Below are 24412 nucleotides of genomic sequence, written 5' to 3' on the forward strand. Positions count from 1 at the left end.
CTCCCAAACATGATTAAAGAGAACTGTGAAAGGAATGTGAAGTCCCCCGTCCCTCCCTTCTGTTCTCTTATCTTCTTTTCTCTCCTCTCCTCCTCCTCTCATCCGTTGAGCAGGCCTCTGCTCCTCTTGTCCTTCTCTGCTTGATTAGCTGCTGTGGTTGTCACAATCACAGACCACATGTCAGTGCTACAGAGATTGCATGGATTCAGTGCCCAGGATTGAGTCATCATCCTCCACTGTGTAATCAGTGGGCTCTCTGAACTCCCTTAACCTGTTTGGGATAGGGGGCAGTATTTTCACGTTCAGATGAAAAGCATGTCCAGAGTAAACTGCCTGCTACTCAGGTCCAGAAGCTAATATATGCATATTATTATTATTTAGATTTGGATAGAAAACACTCTGAAGTTTCTAAAACTGTTTGAATGATGTCTGTGAGTATAACATAACTCATATGGCAGGCAAAAACCTGAGAAGAATCCAACCAGGAAGTGGAAAATCTGAGGTTTTGTAGTTTTTCAAGTGATCACCTATCCAATATACAGTGTAAATGGGGTCATATTGCACTTCCACTAGACGTCAACAGTCTTTAGAACGTTGTTTCAGGCTACTACTGTGAAGGGGGAGCGAATAAGAGCTGTTTGAATCAGGGGTCTGGCAGAATGCCATGAGCTAAGTCTCGCGCGTGGCCGTGAGCTCCGTTCCTTTTCATTTCTAAAGACAAAGGAATTGTCCGGTTGAAACATTATTGAAGAATTATGATAAAAGCATCCTAAAGATTGATTATATACATCTTTGACATGTTTCTACGAACTGTAATGGAACTTTATTGACATCGTCTGGACTTAGTGCCCACGCCTTGTGAATTTCGATTGGTGAACTAAACGCGCTAACATATGTTTGGACATAAAGATGAACTTTATCGAACAAAACAAACATTTATTGTGGAACTGGGATTCCTGGGTGTGCTTGGTGTGCTTTTGCCGTAAAGCTTTTTTGAAATATGACACAGCGGTTGCATTAAGGAGAAGTATATCTTTAATTCTATGCATAACACTTGTATCTTTCATCAATGTTTATGATGAGTATTTCTGTAAATTGATGTGGCTCTCTGCAAATTCGCCGGATGTTTTCGAGGTACAACATTACTGAACATAACGCGCCAATGTAAACTGAGATTTTTGGATATAAATATGAGCTTTATCGAACAAAACATACATATACCGATCCTGTGCAGGTGTTGTTACACGTGGTCTGCCACTGCGCGGATGATCAGCTGTCCACCCTGTCTCCCTGTAGTGCTGTCTTAGGAGTCTCACAGAACAGACATTTAAAAATGTTTTATGAGGACTTATTTTTATGAGAGTCAGACTTTTTTATTTATTTATTATTTCAACTTTATTTTACCAGGTAGGCTAATTGAGAACAAGTTCTCATGTACAACTGCGACCTGGCCAAGATTAAGCAAAGCAGTGCGACACAAACAACAACACAGAGTTACACATGGAATAAACAAACATACAGTCAATAATACAATTTAAAAAGGTCTATATACAGTGTGTGCAAATGAGGTAGGATAAGGGGGTTAAGGCATAAATAGGCCATAGTGGCGCAATAATTACAGTATAGCAATTAAACACTGGAGTGATAGATGTGCAGAAGATGAATGTGCAAGTAGAGATACTGGGGTGCAAAGGAGCTAAATAAATAACAGTATGGGGATGAGGTAGTTGGATGGGCTATTTAAATATGGGCTATGTGCAGGTGCAGTGATCTGTGAGCTGCTCTGACAGCTGGTGCTTGAAGTTAGTGAGGGAGATATGAGTCTCCAGCTTCAGTGATTTTTGCAGTTCGTTCCAGTCATTGGCAGCAGAGAACTGGAAGGAAAGGTGGCCAAAGGAGGAATTGGCTTTGGGGATGACCTGTGAAATATACCTGCTGGAGCGCGTGCTATGGGTGAGTGCTGCTATGGTGACCAGTGAGCTGAGATAAGGCGGGGCTTTACCTAGCAAAGACATAGATGTCCTGGAGCAAGTGGGTTTGGCGACGAATATGAAGCGTGGGCCAGCCAACGAGAGCATACAGGTCACAGTGGTGGGTAGTATATGGGGCTTTGATGACAAAACAGATGGCACTGTGATAGACTGCATCCAATTTGCTGAGTAGAGTGTTGGAGGCTATTTTGTAAATGACATCGCCGAAGTCAAGGATCGGTAGGATGGTCAGTTTTACGAGGGTATGTTTGGCAGCATGAGTGAAGGAGGCTTTGTTGCGAAATTGGAAGCCGATTCTAGATTTAATTTTGGATTCGAGATGCTTAATGTGAGTCTGGAAGGAGAGTTTACGGTCTAACCAGACACCTAGGTATTTGTAGTTGTCCACATATTCTAAGTCAGAACCGTCCAGAGTAGTGATGCTGGATGGGTGGACAGGTGTGGGCAGTGATCGGTTGAAGAGCATGCATTTAGTTTTACTTGCATTTAAGAGCAGTTGGAGGCCACGGAAGGAGAGTTGTATGGCATTGAAGCTCGTCTGGAGGGTAGTTAACACAGTGTCCAAAGAAGGGCCAGAAGTATTCAGAATTGTGTCGTCTGCGTAGAGGTGGATCAGAGAATCACCAGCAGCAAAAGCGACATCATTGATATATACAGAGAAGAGAGTCGGCCTGAGAATTGAACCCTGTGGCACCCCCATAGAGACTGCCAGAAGTCCGGACAACAGCCCCTCCGGTTTGACACAGCCACATTGGAAATCCAGCCTACCTGGTCACCTGTGGTCTTTCACCTGTGGTCTTTCACCTGTGGTCATTCACCTGTGGTCATTCACCTGTGGTCATTCACCTGTGGTCATTCTTTGCGTCACAAAATAATTTCAAGTAGGTCTTTTCTATAAGATGTACATTACAGTATTTAGTGACATTGTGTTGCTTTTGAGATGGCGGAGTTCTGTTGTCTTTATCTGCTGTGTGATGACCTCTCATGTAAGGGAAAATGTTGTGTTCAAAACAGATTTGACTCCATTTTCTGCTGGTCTGCCAAACAGAAGCTCTCAGTAATGCTCTCTCTCTCGCTCTTTTTCTTTTAATTTATTTGATTCTGTGATGGACTCACACATCTGAAGACAAAGTGCTCCAGATTGCAGCTGCCGCCCGCCCACACACACACCCACAGACATGCTGCATTACTCACTATGGTATACACAAATCAACTCTGCTGCTCACACACACTTATGGTCACACAACACACACAACAGTACAGTTTGTGGCATGCCTTTTAGAAACAGACCCGTGTATAGAGCAGTTTGTGGCATGCCTTCAGAAACAGACCCGTGTGTAGAGCAGTTTGTGGCATGCCTTCAGAAACAGACCCGTGTGTAGAGCAGTTTGTGGCATGCCTTTTAGAAACAGACCCGTGTGTAGAGCAGTTTGTGGCATGCCTTCAGAAACAGACCCGTGTGTAGAGCAGTTTGTGGCATGCCTTCAGAAACAGACCCGTGTGTAGAGCAGTTTGTGGCATGCCTTTTAGAAACAGACCCGTGTATAGAGCAGTTTGTGGCATGCCTTCAGAAACAGACCCGTGTGTAGAGCAGTTTGTGGCATGCCTTTTAAAAACAGACCCGTGTGTAGAGCAGTTTGTGGCATGCCTTTTAGAAACAGACCCGTGTATAGAGCAGTTTGTGGCATGCCTTCAGAAACAGACCCGTGTGTAGAGCAGTTTGTGGCATGCCTTTTAAAAACAGACCCGTGTATAGAGCAGTTTGTGGCATGCCTTCAGAAACAGACCCGTGTATAGAGCAGTTTGTGGCATGCCTTCAGAAACAGACCCGTGTATAGAGCAGTTTGTGCTTGTCACTCTCTTATGACGTGCATTATAGCCTACAAGTCATATTGAATTGATGATCAACTGCCGTAGATCAAATTCATTGCTCAATTTGAGCAACACGCTCTGCTCTTCGCCGTAGTACATTTTTGTCTATTTCTTCTTGTGACGATATCTCTTTGTATGCTTTCAACTCATCAATGGAAAACCATTGCACTTTCCCAAAGGGTTTCTTACTAGGTGAATAAAACTAGTTATACGGTGTAAGAATATTTCGATGATAAATATACAACGCAGAGGACGAGAAGTCAATCGTGTATTAAGGATCTGTAATATGGGATTAATGAGCAATGGGCCAGAGACATGTGAGGAATTTGTCTATATATCGAGTCTGAAACAGGATACTTGTTATTTGGACATTGGCCCAGGTTTTATTGCAAGGAATTCTAATTGGTCAACCACAGGCTAGGGATGGGTTAAAAACTGCATCCTGTTCCTTTGTTCTGTGGAGAGAACCACAGGAGAGCATCACTGAGGACAAGGGAGAATGAACATCTACCTCTCCGCATTATTTGTTCTCTTTGATAAAGAATAAACCTATTTTCCTTCCCCTTGATTTGCTTTGGGGTTTGTGTTATTGAAGAGTAACATCAACTGCTAACAACGGTGTCCATATTAGGACAGCCTCAATCCTAATATGGACATCGCACAGTTAGATACACAAAAGACACAGTAGGTCTACTCAAGAAGTAGTTTGAAAGAGTTTACGTCATTTGAATTGTAACTCAGCAATCCCGTGTCATGTTTAAGGAGGATTAACATTCAGGAAGATAATGGTGCAGAGCTAGACAATTCTACCCAGGGATGAAAGGATGGATGCTTAGCTCTACTGACGTGAGAGGTTGCTAAGCTCGGTACGGAAGTTTTCTGCTCTCTTGTCAGGCCTTTTTCGTTTGTGTCCAGAAACAATTCCTAACAGTTTTGCTGACATGGGAAGGGAAATCTGTCATGTAGGTAACTAGCTAACTAGTCCACACAGCTAACTAGCTTACCCAGCTAACTAGCTAACTCACTTACACAGCTAGCTAGCTAACTCGCTTACACACCTAGCAACACTTACATAGATAACTAGCCCACACAGCTAACTAGCTTACACAGTTAACTAGCTAGAGATCCCACATCGCTACAGTAAACTTTAGTCAACCAACCCAGGCCCTGTAACCTCAATGTAGCTGTATTTACAGTCAGGCCCTGTAACCTCAGTATAGCTGTATTTACAGTCAGGCCCTGTAACCTCAGTATAGCTGTATTTACAGTCAGGCCCTGTAACCTCAGTATAGCTGTATTTACAGTCAGGCCCTGTAACCTCAGTATAGCTGAATTTACAGTCAGGCCCTGTAACCTCAGTATAGCTGAATTTACAGTCAGGCCCTGTAACCTCAGTATAGCTGTATTTACAGTCAGGCCCTGTAACCTCAGTATAACTGTATTTACAGCATGGAAAACTCCCCGGTATCGCTAGGGTTCTCTCTGTGGCTGTGAAGTCATTCTGCATAGCTTATGAATAATACATGCAGACTGTTTGTGTGTTTTCGAATCTGTGAATTATATAGACGTCTGCAAGTAATAGCATTGTGTAATCGACCGATCTGGTAATTTAGCTGTGTTTGGCATTGAGTTCTTGGTATACTCTGGGGTATTAGGCTTGGGTCTTGCTCTTGTGTGTGGATGTATTGTATTCTACAGTATATGACTGTAATTGCATGCAGTTAAGGGGGTTTGAAGTGGTCCCTGTAGCAGAATGTGTGGTATATCTAGACCAAGTGGTTGGCACATGGACAGTGCTCTGCATTTGGGAGCCATCATTAGCAGTGCACAGTGTGTGTTACTGTGTTAAGCCTCTCCTCAGCCTAGCACCAGGTTTATCCTCCCCATCAATAAAAACATAAATTTCTGTTCATCGTGAAGATCAATGTAATGATGATAAACCGTTCAGAGTCAGTGTATAATATAATCTTGGATATGTTTCATATTTCATGAGGGAGGCATAACAAGGTCATTATTCCACTGAGCTCCGATACATGGATTCTTGTCACCTCTATTGCCATGGATACCGCTCTGACTACTGTGATCATGCAGTATATAGCCATACAGGTGCTAGTAAAAGTCAACACACTCCTTGCACAGTCTTCACATTTTGCTGCCTTCAAATTAAATCCAATCGAATCCCTTTTTTGATTTAATTTAATCCTATCGATCTACACAATTACAGAACAGTTTCCAAATGACTTAGTGCAACCTTATTTTGTAAATGCTAATTGCGTATGTCCTCACACCCCAGTGTTAATACTTGTTGGAAGCACCTTTTGGCAGCCATTACAGCTGGGAATCATGTTGAATAAGATTTTACCAACCTTACACAACTCTTAAGACAGCACAATGAGTGGACATTAACATTAGAAACACCTGCTCTTTCCGTGACATAGACTGACCAGGTGAATCCAGGTGAAAGCTATGATCCGCTATTGATGTCACTTGTTAAATCCACTTCAAATCAGTATAGATGAAGGGGAGGAGATAGGTTAAAGAAGGATTTTTAAGCCTCGAGTCAAATGAGACATCGATTGTGTATGTGTGCCTTTTCAGAATGGGTGATTGGGCAAGACAAAAGATTTAAGTGCCTTTGAACAGGGTATGGTAGTAGGTGGCAGGTGTACCGGTTTCACTATGTCAAGAACTGCAACGCTGCTGTTTTTTTTTACGCTCAACAGTTTCCCATGTGTATCAAGAATGGTCCCCCACCCAAAGGACATCCAGCCAACATGACACAACTGTTGGAAGCATTGGAGGTCATTCCCTGACAAATTGAGGTTGTTCTGAGCGCAAAAGGGGGTGCAACTCAATATTAGGAAGGTGTTCCTAATGTTTAGTACATTCTGTAGACAGACATCTGTTGTTTTTGTCAGAATTGCTCAAGCTCAGTAAATTTGGTTTGGAATCATTGATGAACAGCAATGTACAAACATTTTCTCCGTTTTTTTTTCCCCAACCAGATTTAAGTCAAGTAGGAGACTAGACCAGTAAGAACGCTCAACACCTCCTGGAAAGGCATTCTGGTGTGTCTTTGGCATAAGTATTTGGTAGTTGTCCTGCAGTTTTCAGAAGACTATGGCAGGGTCTCCTCTAACTTACCTGGGCTCTGCTCCTTTCATTTTTCTTATCATCCTGACAATCTCCCCAGTCCCCGCTGGTGACAAGCATACCCATAACATGATGCTGCCACCACAATACATTATTTTTTCCAACAAGGTTGTTAAGTAATGCTGAAAAATACCGCAAAGACATTGCCTTTTGGGCATAAATTAAAAACTACAGGTTTGGGTCATATCCAATACAACAGAGTGAAACCCTCTGTATTTGCAAGTATTGTGAAGGCAGCATCATGTTATGTGTATGCTTGTCATCGGCAGGGACTGGGAGTTTGTCAGGATCAGAAGAATGGGATATATTTATTTTTTCCAGCAAGACATTTACACAAATGTTTTGAGCAAAGACACACAAGAAAGCCTTTCCAAGAGTTGTTGAGTGTTCCTGAGTGGCCTAGTCTCAGGCCTGACTTAAATTTGCTTGAAAATCAGAGACAAGGTTTGAATATTCCTATCTATCAATAATTCACAACCAAATTGAATGAGCTTGAGCAAATTCATTAAAAATTAAAAGCTGAAGTGTCTTGAGTCAATAAGTATTCAACCCCTTTTTGTTTATGGCAAGCCTAAATAAGTTCAGGAGTAAACATTTGCTTAGCAAGTCATATAATAAGTTGCATGGACTCACTCTGTGTGCTATAATAGTGTTTAACATGATTTTTGAATGACCTACAGTATGTACAGGAGGAAGTAAGAAAAGCTTCAGATGATCCTGCCTGCTTGGTGTTCTCCTGTCTCTCACAGCAGTGGGCCTTTTACCCACAGTTAGTGTGTGTGTGCTAGCACGATTCTGCCTGCATCTGGGCATGCACTCAAAGGAGCCAGCCATCCCACCACTCTATTTAAAAAGGAGAAAGAGAGAGAGATTGATCTGTTTCACTGGGATTGCTACAGTAGAGGTGGACTTCTTCCAAAATAAACTGTTGCTGTTCAGTGGCTCTTTATAATCTCTTCTATGGGAAGTGCTTTACCACCTATAAGATTCTCGCAGTTAATTAGTGGGATGTTAATATTGACTTTCTCTATCTTGTCATCTCTGTTAATTTAGTTTTGTAATTCAGCAGTTAAAATCTCTTCAACTCTCAAACTAGCAGTTTCAAGCCTTCCAATAGCACATTTTCCAACCAAACTCACAACCTTCAGTCGTCCAGCGTAGAGTGCTTTTGTGTGTCGTGTCCAGATGGCGTGAAGCTATCGCCACGGTTACCTGGAGTAGGACGGATTATATTTTTAGAAAGCTGTTGAGCAGAGAGAGCGAGAGAGAGAGACTTAGGACATGGACAAGTCACTTTTAGGCAGATCTTTACCCAGGAAGAGCTTTAGTCCTAAAACAAGTCCAGATTTAAATGTTATATCACTTTATGTTGCTAATATTGAATCCCTATAACTTTCTATTCAAGAAGCATGGCGCCACATATGTTTTAGTGTGTGCCAGTTCCCGTGACAAATTCCTACACGCACGGAATAGGGAATAGAATAGAGTAGATAGAATACAACTTTATTGTCCCACCCAGGATGGACATTTTTCTTTGGCCTCACCTTCCATTAAAATAATCACATACACATACATTCTCACATCATCCACATTTAAACCAGTCAGTCCATCATGTTACATCCACTAACAACATAGAGGACATGAATACATTCACTCACAACGACCACTGTCCCAACTGGACTAGATAGATAAGTACATATACTGATACAATTTACTTTGCGTTTAGTAGTCCAACAGCACAAGGAACTAATGCATGTTCTTGGTCATGGGCATTCTGAAGCGCCGGCCAGAGGGAAGCCTCTCCAACTAGAGGGTGGGAGGTGTCGCCAATGACAGCCAGTGCCTTCTTTTTGGTTGCCTTGTGGAACAATTACTTTGTTGACTGTGTTTACTATTCTGGTCATTTTGCTTTTGCTCCTCACGCTCAGATTACCATACCAAACTGTCATATTGAACGTGAGGATGCTTTTCCCCAAGCTGCTGTACACCCTCCAGAACATCCTGGCTGACGCCAAACCCCTTTTAATTTCCTGATTAAGTACAGACGTTGGCTTGCTTTTAAATTTAAAAAACTGTCTGCATTCTCTGTCAAACTCAGCTTGTTATCAATTTGTGTCCCTAGGTATTTAAAACACTCAACCACCTCCACTGGTTGTTCATTCAGAGAGAGTGATTGGGACATCATGCCTCCGTTGACATTCAGGTCCAGTAGTCGTTTCAGCAGTGTGTGTATTTACATTGTAAAAAAGCTGAACTAAAATCAACAAATTAAATGTTGAAGGTGACTAGCCACCATGTTCACCAAGGTCAGAGTAGCATCCTCAGTTCCTCTCTGTGATGATATGATGTTGCATGTTGAAGGTGACTAGCCACCATGTTCACCAAGGTCAGAGTAGCATCCTCAGTTCCTCTCTGTGATGATATGTTGCATGTTGAAGGTGACTAGCCACCATGTTCACCAAGGTCAGAGTAGCATCCTCAGTTCCTCTCTGTGATGATATGATTTAGCATGTTGAAGGTGACTAGCCACCATGTTCACCAAGGTCAGAGTAGCATCCTCAGTCCTTCTCTGTGATGATATGATTTAGCATGTTGAAGGTGACTAGCCACATGTGCCACCAAGGTCAGAGTAGCATCCCCAGTCCTTCTCTGTGCCTTATAGGCAAACTGTAACGGGTCCAGTTGATCTGCTATGGGTAAGGTGCTTACTGACAATCCTTTCCATGCATTAGGCCAAAAGGGACGTGAGGGCCACAGGTCGAACGTCATTTGGTGATTTGGCCCCTGACTTCTTAGGCACCGGTACAATGGTCGACACCTTCCAGGCTTTTGGCACTGTACAGGTGCTCAGCATGAGTTGAAACAGTCGTGTGAGAACTCCCTTGAGCTGGTCGGCGCAGACATACAGTACGTTGCCCCGTAGTCCGTCAGTGCCCGGTGCTTTGTGTGGCTTAATATTTGGCAAACATGAGGCCACCTCGTTCTCTGTTATCTGGACAGGAGAGGATTTGGGGATACTCTTTGTTTAAAATCAACGGTATCAAATCTTCCATTAAAAATAGTTTAGGTGGTTTACAAAGGATGAACAGTCTGCCATATTATTGTTCTCTCCTTTCTCTTCCCATCATTGCATTAAGCTCTTCCCATGTTGTCTTGGATTGCCTGTACAGAACCTCGGCTCCACTTTATCCTTGAAGTCCTTTATTGCTTTCCATATTTTTTGACCGGAATTCATTTTCTTTCTCCTTTACAGCATCAGTATCTCCTTTCATGAATGCAAACTTCCTTTCATTGAGGCACATTTTCAAGTCTTTAGACACCCAGGGCTTGTTGTTGGGAAATACTCTTGATAGTTGTTGTGTTAATGACAGTGTCCTCACAGAAAGGGATGTATGATGTAATCCGGTCTGTCAACTCGTTGCACAAGTCAACAAACACCTCCCAGTGTGACATCAAAGCAATCCTTAAGCTCCACCCTACTCTCCTCTGTCCAAACCAGAATGGATTTCTCTACAGGTGTTCTGCGTTTCACCTGCTGCCTGTATCTCGGTAGGAGATGGATAACGTTATGGTCGGATTTCCCAATGGGTGCTCTGCACACTGCCTTGTATGCGTCCTCTACGTTGCCATAACACTGATCTAGGATGCGAGTTGAGCGTGTTGGACAGGTGACGTACTGTTGCAGAGCGGGGAGATGCGCGAATAGGGTGCCCAAACTTTGTTTTTGCCACTTGGATCAACTAACCTTTTTAGAATTTCCTAGTGTTTGGAAAGCACTGGCATAATAATGTGGGTTTCAACAGCTCAATTGGTTAAAGTGAAAGCCATATTGTTGGCGCATGGTGCTTGCAACACCATCAGAGTTGTGGGCATGTTTCCTGCCTTATACTGGACGACTTCACTGCAAGTGGCTTTAGATAAAGCGTTTGCTAAATGACCATATTATATACACTACACACTGGGATACTGATTCCTCCTCCTGGCACAGTGTGCTTTAAGAGCCAGCCAGTCCTTAGGGTCCTAGCTCAGTCTCCCACAAGCAGGTTACAGCTCTCCCAGTAAGGCTGAATCACATCCGGCCGTGATTGGGAGTCCAATAGGGCGGTGCACAATTGGCCCAGCGCTGTCCAGGTTTGGCCGGGGTAGGCCGTCATTGTAAATAGGAATTTGTTCTTAACTGACTTGCCAATTAAATAAAGGTTAAATAAATAAAATAAAAATATAAAGGTTACAGCTCTCCCAGTAGAGGTTACTAGCAGGTTACAGCTCTCCCAGTAGAAGTTACTAGCAGGTTACTAGCAGGTTACAGCTCTCCCAGGAGAGATTACTAGCAGGTTACTGCTCTCCCAGGAGAGGTTACTATCAGGTTACAGCTCTCCCAGGAGAGGTTACTAGCAGGTTACAGCTCTCCCAGTAGAGGTTACTAGCAGGTTACAGCTCTCCCAGTAGAGGTTACTAGCAGGTTACTGCTCTCCCAGTAGAGGTTACTAGCAGGTTACTGCTCTCCCAGTAGAGGTTACTATCAGGTTACAGCTCTCCCAGGAGAGGTTACTAGCAGGTTACTGCTCTCCCAGGAGAGGTTACTAGCAGGTTACAACTCTCCCATCAGAGGTTACTAGCAGGTTACTGCTCTCCCAGTAGAGGTTACTAGCAGGTTACAGCTCTCCCAGGAGAGGTTACTAGCAGGTTACAGCTCCCCCAGTAGAGGTTACAGCTCCCCCAGTAGAGGTTACTATCAGGTTACAGCTCTCCCAGTAGAGGTTACTATCAGGTCAGGCCTCTTACGCAACAAACGTTTGGTCAACCACTTAAACATTGTCATGTATCACCCAGATCACATGACAGACTGAGACTGTACATATTTGCCCCTCATTTGTACTCCGTTTAAGCTGGTTTCAATGGAGGGTTGTCTGCTATGCTTTGTATACCTTCCTATGGAGCCGTTGGGAAGACAAACAGCTCTGCAGCAAAATATACATATGGGTCATGTTCATTAGGCAAACAGAAGAAACTGGGATGCACTCTACTACCTGGACTTGAACTAATGCATGTTTCTTATTTGACATTTGTTGCAGACCTTAATGAACACATCCCAGCAGTGATTTAGCTGGCAATAAAATATGGATATTGACAACCGGGGGGAGCATCTCTTACCACAGAGGAAATATAGATGTAATCAGTTTAAAGGATAAAGCCAAATGCACCTCTGTGCTGCAGTGGCTAGCACATAAAACGCTGATACTATAATGTCAAAAGGGATATGGTCAATAATCCTCATCTTAGCTCACGTCTGACTTAGCCTGAGATGAGCATACAATAATGTCCCAGTGCATTTAGGAGGAAAAGGCATCTTGTTTTAGGGGGAAAGGGCATCTTGTTTTAGGGGGAGGAGGCATCTTGTTTTAGGGGGAAAGGGCATCTTGTTTTAGGGGGAAAGGGCATCTTGTTTTAGGGGGAGGAGGCATCTTGTTTTAGGGGGAAAGGGCATCTTGTTTTAGGGGGAAAGGGAATCTTGTTTTAGGGGGAGGAGGCATCTTGTTTTAGGGGGAAAGGGCATCTTGTTTTAGGGGGAAAGGGCATCTTGTTTTAGGGGGAAAGGGCATCTTGTTTTAGGGGGAAAGGGCATCTTGTTTTAGGGGGAAAGGGCATCTTGTTTTAGGGGGAAAGGGCATCTTGTTTTAGGGGGAAAGGGCATCTTGTTTTAGGGGGAAAGGGCATCTTGTTTTAGGGGGAAAGGGAATCTTGTTTTAGGGGGAGGAGGCATCTTGTTTTAGGGGGAAAGGGCATCTTGTTTTAGGGGGAAAGGGCATCTTGTTTTAGGGGGAAAGGGCATCTTGTTTTAGGGGGAAAGGGCATCTTGTTTTAGGGGGAAAGGGCATCTTGTTTTAGGGGGAGGAGGCATCTTGTTTTAGGGGGAAACGGCATCTCGTTTTAGGACGGGGAAACGGCATCTTGTTTTAGGACGGGGAAACGGCATCTTGTTTTAGGGGGAGGAGGCATCTTGTTTTAGGGGGAAACGGCATCTCGTTTTAGGAGGTGGAGGCAAGGCATCTCGTTTTAGGCAACAGTTTCGCCTACTCGAGTGAAAGAGGCTAACCGACTCTGAAGTCAAACTGGAGTCTACCTCCCTCTCTCCTTTCCCTCCCTTCCTCCCCCCTCCATCTTGCCTCGGTCGAGCTGCTGTAGCTCCATTGGCATGGGGGTTATACAGTAGGACTTGGACTTGAAGTGCGCTAAAGGGCTCAATCATAGAATTGTTCTAGTATAAGCCTGGGCCTAGATATTATCTAGGATCCGGATATGATTTCCACTCTATTTAGTCAGAATACCTCATGATAATCTTCAGACCGCACTATTTACAGAGAGAGTTCTCATCAATATTTTTCATAGCGGTCTATTTAACATGAAAAACCGATGCTGGCAGTAAGACTGCACTCAAGCGAGCTGTATATGACCATAAGCCAACATTCAGAGGGTGTTTCTCGTGGCCGGTGTATTAATAAAAAAAACATGTATTTAAAAAAAAAAAAATATTTATTTAAACTTACACAGACAACAAAAGACAGACCCACACAAACATCAACGACATCACACCTGTCCTGACGCACATGTTCCCACCGCATCTCCAGCGCCTGCAAGACCATGGCCTCAAACTGTGTCACTCTGCCCTTCTCTGTCTCCCACACCCTTTCACTATTCAAATAATAATGCATTTGATTCTTCTATCATCCCAAAAATGGAGGATCACTTGATTTCCAGTTAAGTTAAAAAAATAAAAAATTATAATTGATTAATGAGAAAAGTATGGTCCAACCCATTGGGTATCTCACCACACCCCCAGATACCATGTCTTGAAATATGCAGATAGACGGATTAAAAGTAAATTTACATCTTAAAACTTCTGACGGCCAACTTTCTAACTCCGCCCATAACTTTTGGACTTTACTCCCAGAAGGCATGAGTTATCGAGTCATTGTTAATTGTATACTTAAGACATGACTCTGCCATTATGCTGTAGAATGTATTTATTTTGACTCTTGTATAATAAATGCTATTCATTAGTTTATACTGGATTAAGCGTACATTTTTGTTAACTGTAATTGTGTTAGTTATGTTCCAACACTCCCTCCATCTTGTTTCAATATCAGTTTTTAAGTCTTGGTTCCAATAGTTAATATTTTTTGTATAGGCTCAGTTGGATATATCTTTTTTTCTGAGAGATTGTGAGTTGGACAGGCTCTCTGCAAGGTTTTGTATATATTTTTCCCGAGAGACTGAGTTGGACAGGCTCTCTGCAAGGTTTTGTATATTTTACTTCATATGAACATCCTTTTCTTTTTCTGGCTCAAATAGGATTCTCTCAACATTGCTTAAAAGATTTCAGATCGACATTTCGGGATATAAAACTTTTAAGTTGGCATGTATTTGAAAACGTCTACATTGGTCAGTCCAAATTGGCGTTGCCAGTGGTTTTAATGCAGGGGAACTGAAATCCGTCTCAACTCATTTTAACCATCATGTCATCTGTGCAACTAGAGGCGACAAAACTCTAGAACACCTTTATTCCACACACAGAAAGGCATGCAAGGCTCTCCCTCGCCCTCCCTTTGGCAAATCAGACCATAACTCAATCCTCCTGCTTCCTGCTCACAAGCAAAAACTCAAACAGGAAGTACCAGTGAAGCGGATGGTAAGGTACAGGACTGTTTCGCTGGCCCAGACTGGAGTATGTTCCGAGATTCATCCGATCCCTTTTCAACCTATCCCTGACCCGGTCTGTAATACCAACTTGTTTCAAGCAGACCACCATAGTCCGCGTGCCCAAGAACGCCAAGGTAACCTACCTAAATGACTACCAGCTATAGCCATGAAATTCTTTGAAAGGCTGGTCATGGCTCACATCAACACCATCATCCCAGACACCCTGGACCCACTCCAATTTGCATACCGCCCCAAAAGATCCACAGATGATGCAATCTCTATTGCACTCACACTGCCCTCACCCACCTGGACAAATCAAATCACACAAGGAATACCTATGTACCTATGCTGTTCATTAGACTACAGCTCAGCATTCAACACCGTAGTCCCCTCCAAGCTCATCACCAAGTTCAGGACCCTGGAACAGAACACCTACCTGGGCAGCTGGATCCTGGACGAGCACCCCCAGGCACTGAAGGTAGGCAAAAAAACATCAACACAGAGGCCCATCAGGGGTGTGTTCTTAGTCCCCTCCTGTACTCCTTGTGCGACAGGCTGTGAAGAAATAGTAGTTATCATAGTAGAATAGATAAAGTTCATAATATCAGCGCTGTAGCTCCGCCCACCTGTGAAGTGGAGCAGAGCATGCTGGACGATCTCCAGCTCAGTGAAGGTTAGCTCAAAGAGATGTCAAGTGAGAGACAGTTCCAGCTCCTGTGTTTTCCCACTAGTTAGCTCTCGTTGTGTTAGCCAAGGCCAGTGTGTGTCCTTGCTGAAATGTAAGTACATATTTTAATATCTTTCACATGTTTATTTACATTTTTACATTTGACATTTTAGTCATTTAGCAGAGACTCTCATCCAGAGCGACTTACAGGAGCAATTAGGGTTAAGTGCCTTGCTCATCGACAGAATTTTAACCTAGTTAGCTCGGGGATTCGAACCATCAACCGTTCGCTTACTGGCCCAATGCTGTTGTCCCCTGTTATTTTGTTTATATGCCCTGTAATTCTACAGATGTTATGTCATTTATGTGGGTATTGCATTATATTTCAGTGTTTAGAGGTATTGAGTTCGTTAAGCAGTTGTATCCCTCTACTGAAGATGGCGGTGCTATGCGTTGTTGAATCCGTGGCATTATACCACCTCGACCATAGTTCTCTGTGTTGTCATCGGTGCCCTTATCACGGGAGACAACACCAAGTAAAACACAGCCTAAAGAATATACAGTCCACCAAGTCCTCAGTTACATTCCCTGTTCGAATGTATGAAAGTGTGTGTGTGTGGCATCAGTATGCATGTTATGTGTGTGTGTGTGTGTGTGTGTGTGTGTGTGTGTGTGTGTGTGTGTGTGTGTGTGTTAGGGTGTCAGTATGTGTGACTGTGTAGGAGTCCAGTGTGCAAGAGAGTTAGTGCAAAAAAGGGTGAATGCATGTAGTCCGTGTAGCTATTGGATTAGCTATTTACAGTGGTTCTTCCTTTAGAAGTTTTGAGCTTATGCCCGTTAGTGGTAGATGGTGTCATTCTGTCATTGCACCACACTATCACAAGGGGGGAGTTATAACGCTGATCTATCGGTAGTCTAAACTATGGCACAAATTGACTATCTTTTCGTAAATTAATGGAGGCGTTTTCAGTCTGAGAGTCTCTCCTCTGGCACTAGAGTCCTGCATCAGGCAACAACAACAAAAACTGTCGGTGGTCCTGGAGTTCAGAGAGAACTTGGGTAAATACAATGGGGGAATTACACTTGACATTTTTGAAAAATAGGCACGGTGGGCTTTTTGTTTCTCTCCCTCTAAAAACGGAAATAAATAATTCTAAATAACAACCTGGCTTTATTTACAAATTAGTAAGAATGTCTCACCCCGTGTTCAAGAATGGTCTTTTTCCCTTTTATTCAGATTACAACCGCTCACTTTCAGTTATTTAAAAACAAAATCATCTCCAGGATATATTTTATTTTTTAAACAAACCATGGAAAGTTGGTTGCAATTTCAGTTTAATCCTCCAGAAATGACAGAACAAATAACACAAATATTGTAGTTAAACTCAAATATACTAATTGATAAAAAAAAACGTTATCAATTAGAAACTTGTATCTAGTGGAAGGGGAAAAAGTAAGGAACTTGTATGTCGGCCCTGCATTAAAGACCAAAATTGTGATAAATGAAACTGGTATATATTTTTATTTAAAGACCAAAAAATTGACAACTGTGCCATATAGATTTTTTTAAATGTAACCTTTATTTAATTAGGAAAGTCAGTTAAGAACACATTATTATTTACAATGACGGCCTACCCCGGCCAAACCCAGACGACGCTGGGCCAATTGTACGCCGCCCTATGGGACTCCCAATCACAGCCTGTTGTGGAACCGCCTGGAATCGAACCAGGGACTGTAGTGAAGCCTCTAGCACTGAGATGCAGTGTCTTAGACCTCCGTGCCACTCGGGAGCAGCGATCCTGTTGGTTCCAGACTTGGCGCACCGGTACTGCTTGGGTGGATGGAGTCTGACATTGTTTAGGGCCTTTTTCTAACGTTGCCTGTTATAGAGGTCCTGGATGTCAGGGAGCCTGGCTCCAGTGATGTACTGGGCCGTACTGACTATCCTAATGGCTCACATCAATACCATTATACCAGAAACCCTAGACCCACTCCAATTTGCATACCGCCCCAACAGATCCACAGATGATGCAAATTTCTATTGCACTCCACACTGCCCTTTCCCACCTGGACAAAAGGAACACCTATGTGAGAATGCTTTTCATTGACTACAGCTCAGCGTTCAACACCATAGTGCCCTCAAAGCTCATCACTAAGCTAAGGACCCTAGGACTAAACACCTCCCTCTGCAACTGGATCCTGGACTTCCTGATGGGCCGCCCCCAGGTGGAAAGGGTAGGTAACAACACATCCGCCACGCTGATCATCAACTCGGGGGCCCCTCAGGGGTGTGTGCTCAGTCCCCTCCTGTACTCCCTGTTCACTCATGACTGCATGGCCAGGCACGACTCCAATATCAAGTTTGCAGATGACACAACGGTGTCTGATCACCAACAACGATGAGACAGCCTATAGGGAGGAGGTCAAAGACCAGGACAACAACCTCTCCCTCAACGTGATCAAGACAAAGGAGTTGATTGTGGACTACAGGAAAAAGAGGTCCGAGCACGCCCCTATTCTCATCGACAGGGCTGCAGTGGAGCAGGTTGAGAACTTCAAGTTCCTTGGTGTCCACATCACCAACAAACTATCCTGGTCCAATCACACGAAGACCGTTGTGAAGATGGCACGACAAAGCCTATTCCCCCTCAGGAGACTGAAAAGATTTGGCATGGGCCCTCAGATCCTCAAAAGGTTCTACAGCTGCACCATCGAGAGCATGCTGACTGGTTGCATCACTGCCTGTTATGGCAACTGCTCAGCCTCCGACGGCAAGGCACTACACAGAGGGTTATGCGTACGGCCCAGTACATCACTGGGACCAAGCTTCCCGCCATCCAGGACCTCTATACCAGGCGGTGTCAGAGGAAGGCCCTAAAAATTGTCAAAAACTCCAGCCACCCTAGTCATAGACTGCTGGAGATCATTTTGCAGGGCTCTGGCAGTGCTCCTCCTTGCACAAAGGCGGAGGTAGCGGTCCTGCTGCTGGGTTGTTGCCCTCCTACGGCCTCCTCCACGTCTCCTGATGTACTGGCCTGTCTCCTGGTAGCGCCTCCATGCTCTGGACACTACGCTGACAGACACAGCAAACCTTCTTGCCACAGCTCGCATTGATGTGTCATCCTGGATGAGCTGCACTACCTGAGCCACTTGTGTGGGTTGTAGACTCCGTCTCATGCTACCACTAGAGTGAAAGCACCGCCAGCATTCAAAAGTGACCAAAACATCAGCCAGGAAGCATAGGAACTGAGAAGTGGTCTGCAGAACCACTCCTTTATTGGGGGTGTCTTGCTAATTGCCTATAATTTCCACCTTTTGTCTATTCCATTTGCACAACAGCATGTGAAATGTATTGTCAATCAGTGTTGCTTCCTAAGTGGACAGTTTGATTTCACAGAAGTGTGATTGACTTGGAGTTACATTGTGTTGTTTAAGTGTTCCCGTTATTTTTTTGAGCAGTGTAGTATATTAGTACAGTGGGACCATTCATTGTAAGGTTAAGTGTGATGAATTGAGTTAGCCGTGGAAAAGCTCAAAGCGTGTGCACATAATTATGTGCTGTAAATATTTGGAAGTAGGACTCCTCGTAAAAACATTTGGAGGACATACTGGCTCCTGGTCTGTTAGTGCTGTACAGCCTGGTTCCTGGTCTGTTAGTGCTGTATGGCCTGGTTCCTGGTCTGTTAGTGCTGTATGGCCGGTTCCTGGTCTGTTAGTGCTGTATGAAAACGTGTCCCCATTATCACTGACTAAAGCCTTTTCAGATCCACAATTACCTCATTTCCTGTTTCCCCTGTCAGAGTGCCCACCTGGCGATGATGGACACGCTGATGATGGCGTACACGGTGGAGACGGTGAGCGTGGAGAAGGTGGTGGCGTGCGTCCTCCAGTACTCCTCCCACCACGACGAAGATGCAGACACACCGTACGACACCGAGGACGCCGTGACCAGCTGGATCAACAAGGTATGCACCTGCACGGCATTCTAACACACACCCACACACGAATAGGACCACCTACAGTCTAGACCAGCTGGGCATCATACATTTGTTCCCTTTTCACACTACTGAGCTGAGCTGAGCTGTACTGCACAGCATCTTGCTACTTTGCTTCTGTTTGTCTCTTTTCCCCTCTGCAGGACAAGTAACCCTCCCTTTGCTCCTCTACAGGACAAGCAACCCTCTCTTCCCCCCTCTGCAGGACAAGCAACACTCTTTCCCCCTCTCCAGGACAAGCGACACTCTTTTCCCCTCTGCAGGACAAGCAACCCTCTCTTCCCCCCTCTGCAGGACAAGCGACACTCTTTTCCCCTCTGCAGGACAAGCGACACTCTCTTTCCCCTCTGCAGGACAAGCAACCCTCTCTTTCCGCCTCTCCAGGACAAGCAACCCTCTCTTTCCCCCTCTGCAGGACAAGCAACCCTCTCTTTCCCCCTCTGCAGGACAAGCAACCCTCTCTTTCCCCCTCTGCAGGACAAGCAACCCTCTCTTTCCCCCTCTGCAGGACAAGCAACCCTCCCTTTCCCCCTCTACAGGACAAGCAACCCTCTCTTTCCCCCTCTGCAGGACAAGCAACCCTCTCTTTCCCCCTCTGCAGGACAAGTAGCCCTCTCTTTCCCCCTCTGCTGGACAAGTAGCCCTCCCTTTCCCCCTCTGCAGGACAAGCAACCCTCCCTTTCCCCCTCTGCTGGACAAGCAACCCTCTCTTTCCCCCTCTGCTGGACAAGCAACCCTCCCTTTCCCCCTCTGCTGGACAAGCAACCCTCCCTTTCCCCCTCTGCTGGACAAGCAACCCTCTCTTTCCCCCTCTGCTGGACAAGCAACCCTCCCTTTCCCCCTCTGCAGGACAAGCAACCCTCCCTTTCCCCCTCTCCAGGACAAGCAACCCTCTCTTTCCCCCTCTGCAGGACAAGCAACCCTCTCTTTCCCCCTCTCCAGGACAAGCGACACTCTTTCCCCCTCTCCAGGACAAGCGACACTCTTTCCCCCTCTGCAGGACAAGCGACATTCTCTTTCCCCCTCTGCAGGACAAGCAACCCTCTCTTTCCCCCTCTCAGGACAAGCAACCCTCTCTTTCCCCTCTGCAGGACAAGCAACCCTCTCTTTCCGCCTCTGCAGGACAAGCAACCCTCTCTTTCCCCCTCTGCTGGACAAGCAACCCTCTCTTTCCCCTCTGCAGGACAAGCAACCCTCTCTTTCCCCCTCTGCAGGACAAGCAACCCTCTCTTTCCCCCTCTGCAGGACAAGCAACCCTCCCTTTCCCTCTCTGCTGGACAAGCAACCCTCTCTTTCCCCCTCTGCTGGACAAGCAACCCTCTCTTTCCCCTCTGCAGGACAAGCAACCCTCTCTTTCCCCCTCTGCTGGACAAGCAACCCTCTCTTTCCCCCTCTGCAGGACAAGCAACCCTCCCTTTCCCCCTCTGCAGGACAAGCAACCCTCCCTTTCCCCCTCTGCAGGACAAGCAACCCTCCCTTTTCCCCTCTGCAGGACAAGTAGCCCTCCCTTTCCCCCTCTGCTGGACAAGCAACCCTCTCTTTCCCCCTCTGCAGGACAAGCAACCCTCCCTTTCCCCCTCTGCTGGACAAGCAACCCTCTCTTTCCCCCTCTGCAGGACAAGTAGCCCTCCCTTTCCCTTTCAAGCAACCCTCTCTTTCCCCCTCTGCAGGACAAGCAACCCTCTCTTTCCCCCTCTGCAGGACAAGCAACCCTCTCTTTCCCCCTCTGCTGGACAAGACACCCTCTGAAAATCTGTACATTGTCTACTGAGAAGTGCGCAACTTTTTTTAAATTCCAATGTAGTGTTTCACAATTTACACTTGGCATTTTAAAAGATCCCCCCCCCCCCCCCCCCCCACCCTGTATGAATAAATGAAATGAATCAAAGGGATGGGGCCAAGGGAAAAGGCTAGGGGGCAAATTGGGACTGACTGTGCATGTTCTGTGTGGGGGCGGTCTTGCCCTGGGCCTGTCTCTGTGACAGTGGAGGGGGGAGTGTTAGGGTGCGTCCCACAGGGCCCTGGTCAAATATAGTGCTTTATGTAGGGGACGGGGAGATGCTGCCTTAGTGTTAGTGAGATGCTGCCTTACTGTTAGTGAGATGCTGCCTTAGTGTTAGTGAGATGCTGCCTTAGTGTTAGTGAGATGCTGCCTTAGTGTTAGTGAGATGCTGCCGTAGTGTTAGTGAGATGCTGCCTTAGTGTTAGTGAGATGCTGCCTTAGTGTTAGTGAGTGCTGCCTTAGTGTTAGTGAGATGCTGCCTTAGTGTTAGTGAGATGCTGTGTTAGTGAGATGCTGCCTTAGTGTTAGTGAGTGCTGCCTTAGTGTTTGTGAGTGCTGCCTTAGTGTTTGTGAGTGCTGCCTTAGTGTTTGTGAGTGCTGCCTTAGTGTTAGTGAGATGCTGCCTTAGTGTTAGTGAGATGCTGCCGTAGTGTTAGTGAGATGCTGCCTTAGTGTTAGTGAGATGCTGCCTTAGTGTTAGTGAGTGCTGCCTTAGTGTTAGTGAGATGCTGCCTTAGTGTTAGTGAGATGCTGCCTTAGTGTTAGTGAGATGCTGCCTTAGTGTTAGTGAGATGCTGTGTTAGTGAGATGCTGCCTTAGTGTTAGTGAGTGCTGCCTTAGTGTTTGTGAGTGCTGCCTTAGTGTTTGTGAGTGCTGCCTTAGTGTTTGTGAGTGCTGCCTTAGTGTTTGTGAGTGCTGCCTTAGTGTTTGTGAGTGCTGCCTTAGTGTTTGTGAGTGCTGCCTTAGTGTTTGTGAGTGCTGCCTTAGTGTTTGTGAGTGCTGCCTTAGTGTTTGTGAGTGCTGCCTTAGTGTTTGTGAGTGCTGCCTTAGTGTTTGTGAGTGCTGCCTTAGTGTTTGTGAGTGCTGCCTTAGTGTTTGTGAGTGCTGCCTTAGTGTTTGTGAGTGCTGCCTTAGTGTTTGTGAGTGCTGCCTTAGTGTTAGTGAGATGCTGCCTTAGTGTTAGTGAGATGCTGCCTTAGTGTTAGTGAGATGCTGCCTTAGTGTTAGTGAGATGCTGCCTTAGTGTTAGTGAGATGCTGCCTTAGTGTTAGTGAGATGCTGCCTTAGTGTTAGTGAGATGCTGCCTTAGTGTTAGTGAGATGCTGCCTTAGTGTTAGTGAGATGCTGCCTTAGTGTTAGTGAGATGCTGCCTTAGTGTTAGTGAGATGCTGCCTTAGTGTTAGAGAGATGCTGCCTTAGTGTTAGTGAGATGCTGCCTTAGTGTTAGTGAGTGCTGCCTTAGTGTTAGTGAGTGCTGCCTTAGTGTTTGTGAGTGCTGCCTTAGTGTTTGTGAGTGCTGCCTTAGTGTTTGTGAGTGCTGCCTTAGTGTTTGTGAGTGCTGCCTTAGTGTTTGTGAGTGCTGCCTTAGTGTTTGTGAGTGCTGCCTTAGTGTTTGTGAGTGCTGCCTTAGTGTTTGTGAGTGCTGCCTTAGTGTTTGTGAGTGCTGCCTTAGTGTTTGTGAGTGCTGCCTTAGTGTTAGTGAGTGCTGCCTTAGTGTTAGTGAGTGCTGCCTTAGTGTTAGTGAGTGCTGCCTTAGTGTTAGTGAGTGCTGCCTTAGTGTTAGTGAGTGCTGCCTTAGTGTTTGTGAGTGCTGCCTTAGTGTTTGTGAGTGCTGCCTTAGTGTTTGTGAGTGCTGCCTTAGTGTTTGTGAGTGCTGCCTTAGTGTTAGTGAGTGCTGCCTTAGTGTTAGTGAGATGCTGCCTTAGTGTTAGTGAGATGCTGCCTTAGTGTTAGTGAGATGCTGCCTTAGTGTTAGTGAGATGCTGCCTTAGTGTTAGTGAGATGCTGCCTTAGTGTTAGTGAGATGCTGCCTTAGTGTTAGTGAGATGCTGCCTTAGTGTTAGTGAGATGCTAATCAAATGTTTTGGTTCTAGTCAGGATTCTAGCAGCCGTGTTTAGCTCTAACTGAAGTTTATTTAGTGCTTTATCCAGGTAGCCGGAAAGTAGAGCATTGCAGTAGTGTAACCTAGAAGTGACAAATGCATGAATACATTTTTCTGCATCATTGTTTGGACAGAAAGTTTCAGATAAAAAAAAAAAAAGCTGTCCTTGAAACAGTCTTGATATGTTCATCAAAAGAGAGATCAGGGTCCAGAGTAACACTGTGGTCCTTCACAGTTTTATTTGAGACGACTGTACAACCATCAAGATTAATTGTCAGATTCAACAGAAGATCTCTTTGTTTCTTGGGACCTAGAACAAGCATCTCTGTTTTGTCCGAATTTAAAAGTAGAAAGTTTTCAGCCATACGATTCCTCATGTCTGAAACACAGGCTTCCAGTGAGGGCAATTTTGGGGCTTCACCATGTTTCATCGAAATGTACAGCTGTGTGTCAGCCGCATAGCAGTGAAAGTTAACATTTATGTTTCCGAATGACATCACCAAGAGGGAAAATATATAGTGAAAACAAAAGTGGTCCTAAAACTGAGCCTTGAGGAACACTGACATTTACAGTTGATTTGTCAGACAAACCATCCACAGAGACAAACTGATATCTTTCTGACAGATAAGATCTAAACCAGGTCAGAACCTTTTCCGTGTAGACCAATTTGGGTTTCCAATCTCTCCAAAAGAATGTGGTGATAGATGGTACTGGAATGTACTGGGCCTTACATTCCTCTGTTCTGGGCTGTACTAGGTCTTTACATTCCTCTGTACTGGGCCTTACATTTCTCTGTACTGGGCCTTACATTCTTCTGTACTGGGCCTTACATTCCTCTGTACTGGGCCTTACATTCTTCTGTACTGGGCCTTACATTCCTCTGTTCTGGGCTGTACTAGGTCTTTACATTCCTCTGCACTGGGCCTTACAATCCTCTGTACTGGGCCTTACATTCTTCTGTACTGGGCCTTACATTCCTCTGTTCTGGGCTGTACTAGGTCTTTACATTCCTCTGCACTGGGCCTTACAATCCTCTGTACTGGGTTGTACTGGGCCTTACAATCCTCTGTACTGGGCCTTACAATCCTCTGTACTGGGCCTTACAATCCTCTGCACTGGGCCTTACATTCCTCTGTACTGGGTTGTAC

General features: G+C 45.0%; 1 protein-coding gene across 2 annotated transcripts in view; it reads left to right on the forward strand.

The window, feature by feature from the left end:
• Positions 1–24412, forward strand: part of LOC139539438 (calmodulin-regulated spectrin-associated protein 2-like) — a 90049-nt gene that overhangs the window by 23664 nt on the left and 41973 nt on the right. For both annotated transcript variants that reach the window (XM_071342394.1, XM_071342396.1), the window contains exon 3: positions 19185–19349. In XM_071342394.1, the coding sequence (XP_071198495.1) occupies positions 19185–19349 (165 nt within the window). The remainder of the gene's footprint in view (positions 1–19184; positions 19350–24412) is intronic.

This window comes from Salvelinus alpinus, chromosome 15, assembly GCF_045679555.1.
Source record: "Salvelinus alpinus chromosome 15, SLU_Salpinus.1, whole genome shotgun sequence".
NCBI lineage: Eukaryota > Metazoa > Chordata > Actinopteri > Salmoniformes > Salmonidae > Salvelinus > Salvelinus alpinus.